We start from the raw sequence: 4,890 nt of genomic DNA on the forward strand, positions 1-4,890 counted from the left end.
GATGTTTTTCACTATGTATTACCATGGTTTTCCCTTCTTTATTGTTTTAATACAGCAGAAACATGTAAATGGAAGGGAAACTGGACCTCAATCAGCATCATTTTATTAACAGTGGAGGAGGCAGAAAAATGGATACACAGGGTCATTATTTCTATGTATCTCTCCAGTCTAATCTCTGTCATTTCAGTCCCAGGGCAGCTTCCTGCCCCTCCAGGGTTTCTGCCACACTCAGGATGTGGTTGCAACACTGTGTGTTGCACAGTAATAGACTGCAGAGTCCTCAGAGATCAGGCTGCTGAGCTCCATATAGGCTGTGCTGGAGGATTTGTCTGCAGTCAGTTTGGCTTTGTCCTTGAACTTCTGGTTGTAGTCAGTATCGCCATCTCCAGGATAAATCCTTCCAATCCACTCCAAACCCTGTCCAAGCCTCTGCTTCACCCAGTTCATATAATAGCCGGTGAAGGTGTAGCCAGAAGCCTTGCAGGACAACTTCACTGAGGACCCAAGTTTCCCCAGTCCAGGACCTGACTGCTGCAGCTGGACCTGGGAGTGGACACCTGTGGAGAAAGAATGGCAGAGTGGATGTCATTGTCACCTCAGTCCCTGTTCCTTCTTCATGTTTGGAACTGGGAAGCCCCTTACCTGCAGTTATTGACAGGAGGAAGAGGATGCTCCAGCTCCATCCCATGGTGAGGACCTGTGTGCTCAGTGACTGTAGAGAAGACACTGGTCATATGTTGTTCTATGGTGTGGACATCTCTGTATTTACCACCATAGCCTCAGTAATTTGCATAATGTGCAGGGTATTTCTAAGATAAGGAGCTAGTCCAGCTAGCGAAGGAAGTAGAGAACAATTGGGTCAGGCAGCAGCATGCTGAGGGCCAAGTCCTAATACTCTCTGAGGAAGTGTATAACATGCTTCTTTTCTAAGCCTTATTCAAACGCTGAGGATGTAACAACAGGACCTAAGCTCTCAATAGATTTCAAGCCTGAGGCAAATGCTCTAATTTGTGACCAGGTTATCAGATTGATTTACTTTTAATGATGATGATGATAGTGATGGAAAATTTAAAACATACCTAGTTTGAAATTTACATCCTCATTTCAGATACATGCAATTATTATTTGCCTTTCCAATAAATTACATACTAAGAAAGTCACCCAATTGGCCAAGGTAAATATACTTCAGTAATATTTACACAGCTATGGTAAATGCAGCAACATCACAATAATAAATTATGGAAATAAATTATGTATTTTCAACAGAGGATTTCATCAAGAAAGGTGTGTTTATATAAACAACACAACAGAAGTTTTTCATCTATAAGGAATATGGAAGATACATCAGTTATAAAAATGGATTCAACTAGTGATAAGTGTATTATCTAGGTCATCTCAGAAACACAGACATCAAATGAGACTCTCATTAGTAGTGTTTAGATATTGCATACTTACATAAATCTATGAGTACAAATACAGGATGGTGTATCAGTGAAACTGTCTAATAGAATAAAATTAAAGTAGAAGGGGAAAGAAAATGAAGGTAGAGATTATGGAGGAAATATACATACTGTACAAAATACACATGTCTGAAAATTCTAAACATATGTAAAATTAATATTTTTAAATTTCATAATTTATATTCCTTCAAATTTTAATTCAAGTATAAGATATATTATGATCATATCTACATCCACTATGCCCTACATGTTCCTCTTGGGACCTTCCAATAAGTCTCTCTCCCAACTTCCTGACCTCTTTTGTTTCATTAACACATAACACAATGAATCCAATCAGTGCTATCTATATACACATAGGTGGAGTCATTCACTAGTACATAGAAAACCTCCAGAAACCTTCAATGGAAATTGATTATATTTCCTCATCAGTCATCAAATGCCAATAGATCCACTGCTTGGCATGGGTCCTCAGGAGTTTCTTTCCATCCATGATCCATGTAATAGTTTCAAAAATTGTTATACTGTCTTTAGTTGTAAGAACAGGGCCCACATGTACCAAGGTACACGTATGATCCTCAGAGGACAACATATGGAATTCAATTCTTGTATCCTATGATGTTGACCCAAGCAATGAAACTGATGTTGCTAAGCATGCCAGTAGACACCGTTACCTGCTCAGTTACTTCACAAGCTCTTACAAAACAAAATGAACTCAATGGTATTTTTATAGATGTTTACTCTAATATCACATTTTGAATTTTTTGTTTTACTTGTCTTTTGCCTGTATATCATGGTAACAGAGATGTGTTTTTAGGACTTTGTATATGCTTGTGTGTGAGAATATTTACTGTTTTAGTTTTGTTTTTTTCTTCTTAATCCTGTTTTGTTTTGTTTTTTATCTTTTTTGTCTATTTTTTTTTCCTACACAGAAAAAGAAAAGGTGTGGACTTAGGGAGGAGAGGAAAGATCTGGGAGGAGTAGAGGGAAGGGGAATCAAAGATCAGAATACACTGTCTGAAATTTTTCAAAAAACTGTAAAAAGTAAATGAAAACTTAATAAAATAAACAAAAATGTAAATCAGTGAAGAGTTTAACAAAAGAAATCTTTGCTGTGTTTGATCATGGAAATATCTCATATCAATCACAACAGGTGAAGGTCAGCTAACAGACTTTGAGAACGGAAAACACAGAGGATACAGAATCCCCTCCGCACCAACCTCATCTCTCTACTAGGGATTCTTGGCTCCTTTGTGCCCCCTGCTGGTCAGGAGCTCCCCTGCAGGTTGGTCTGGATTGGCTTACACTGAAGTTGCACTGTTTCCCTTGAGCAGTAACAGATCCCTGAGACTTCAGTGCTCACAGAGGGCAGCTACAGGGAGAAATGGCTCCTGTTTACCTGGAGATGCTGACTGGATGTTTCAGATATTGATTTTAAATTGCTTCTATACTATCATCAACACCCCTCTCAATGTCAGGCTCCTCCCTGAGGACAGTTGGATCCAGCTTTAGCAGTTCCCACTTGCAGTAAGGTGACAACAGGAGAGAACAGAGTCTTGACTACCTTCTTCAGACTGTACCTGGGGCAGAGCACCTGATGTCAGAGAACCATAATGAGTCTGAAGCTCAGATACAGCCTCCCATGTATCCACATGTGAACTCCTAAGACATGCAGATAAAGAGGTAAACAGAATACCAATGTAGTATGCACAGAAAAGTTAACAGTTGCAGAAAAATTTATTCAAATTGCAAATGAAGTAGAAATTAAGCAAATGTGTGCTGTAACTCAGTCTGTTTCCCACACTGCATTTGCATGCATTTAAAGGAAAGGGAAGAGGGGAGATCTCCTTTACAAGTATCCTCATGGGTGCAGGATATGTGTACATACACAGCTTTATCTCTCCAGGTCTTCCTTTCCAATTCTAGAGTCCTCTCATTCCTAGACAGGGCATGAGTTAGTTAAGCAATTCAGAAGCTGAACATCTTCATGGAAGAAGGATGGAATTAAAATATACTCCCAGGTACAGGACAATCCAATAGCACTATGTAGGGATACGTGTGCATGTATGTTTCAATGTCTAAAATATAGCCTAAATATTAACACAAAACTACATTCTACATAAATTCAGGCTATTCATGTATATTTTCCTCTAATATCATGTCATGAATCACATGCACCTACTGTTGCAGAATATAAGAAGCTGTCTGGTGCATATGTTCTCTTCTATCACTGATCAGAATTGATATGATGCCCTGTGGATTGTCAGAACAATGACTAAAACTCTCAGGATACTCTTCTCACTGTAGAGGAACAGTTATCCCTCCAATTCAGGATACAGGAGGTGCTTTTTTTGGCTCTCTGCATATCTGTTCTCCTGGGTAATATGTATAATGGTGTGCTTCCTACTCCAGTATGGTGGGCTGCTAGTGGCTATTATGGGTGGCAATGTGCACGAGTTTAGCCTGATTAACCTGTATGGATTTACAAAGACAGTTTCCTCCCAGCACTGAATTCATTCCCAAAAGTCTAGATTCAGTGACATCACAAAAGATGACATGAGCTTTTTCTCCTAAGTTAAACTTATGTGAGGATCACAATATGGGCTGAGCTGGTGTAATGTGTGTGAAATTAGGCAAGAGTATCCTTAAAATACATGCACACATTGATTTCTAGCATTTTCACTCACTCTTTACTCTGTGGATTATTTCACCCTCTTCACTGTGTGGGCCTGTTTTCATTGATCTAAACACCCAACAGTTCTTTCTGTCACTGTGCTATATTTGATGCTTCTGAACAGCACAGAGCATAACTGCACGATTCCTGAATCCCTTTGCAAAGGGGATTGTGTCTGGATCCTTGTTCTGATCTCCTCACTTGGAATCACTCACAGATTGATATATTATTGTTTCCTTACTGGTCAGATATCTCAGGTGCAGGAAAGCAACAGTTTGGATATGTCTCTGGAGATTTCTAGAATGTCCTCCAGCAGAAGTTACAAACAACCTCTGAAGCTCATTCATCTTGAAAAATTTCATGAATCAGCATCTGTAATCAATAAGACACCTTAAGCAAAGCAGGGAGGATGACTGTGACACTCCTGTATCCCAAAGAGAGGAGAAGCTTGCCATGTGTCACTGTGAGTCAAATCAAAATATATTAAATAAACACTAATACTATCTCCTGTGGGATGTCTTTCTGTATGCTGTGAATATGTGTTGCTCTGATTGGGAGATAAATAAAACTGTTTGGCCCATGGCAAAGCAGCTTACAGGCAAGAAGGAAATTCAAGGAGACAGACAGGAAGAAGAGAGGAAAGAGACACCAGCTGCCACCAGGAGGAGCAAGATGTGAAAACACTGGTAAGCCATGGCCACTTGGCAACTTACAGATTAATAGAAATGGGTTAAGTAATAGTAGCTAGCTAACCAGAAG

General features: G+C 39.4%; 1 gene segment (V, D, J or C); it reads right to left on the reverse strand.

The window, feature by feature from the left end:
* Positions 1–228: 228 nt before the first annotated feature.
* LOC118575706 lies at positions 229–688 on the reverse strand. The segment is given in 2 exon segments: positions 229–557; positions 643–688. Coding segments are annotated over 2 exon segments (375 nt in total).
* Between the last annotated feature and the right edge of the window lie 4,202 nt (positions 689–4,890).

The sequence above is a fragment of the Onychomys torridus genome, unplaced genomic scaffold, assembly GCF_903995425.1.
Source record: "Onychomys torridus unplaced genomic scaffold, mOncTor1.1, whole genome shotgun sequence".
NCBI classification, from domain to species: domain Eukaryota; kingdom Metazoa; phylum Chordata; class Mammalia; order Rodentia; family Cricetidae; genus Onychomys; species Onychomys torridus.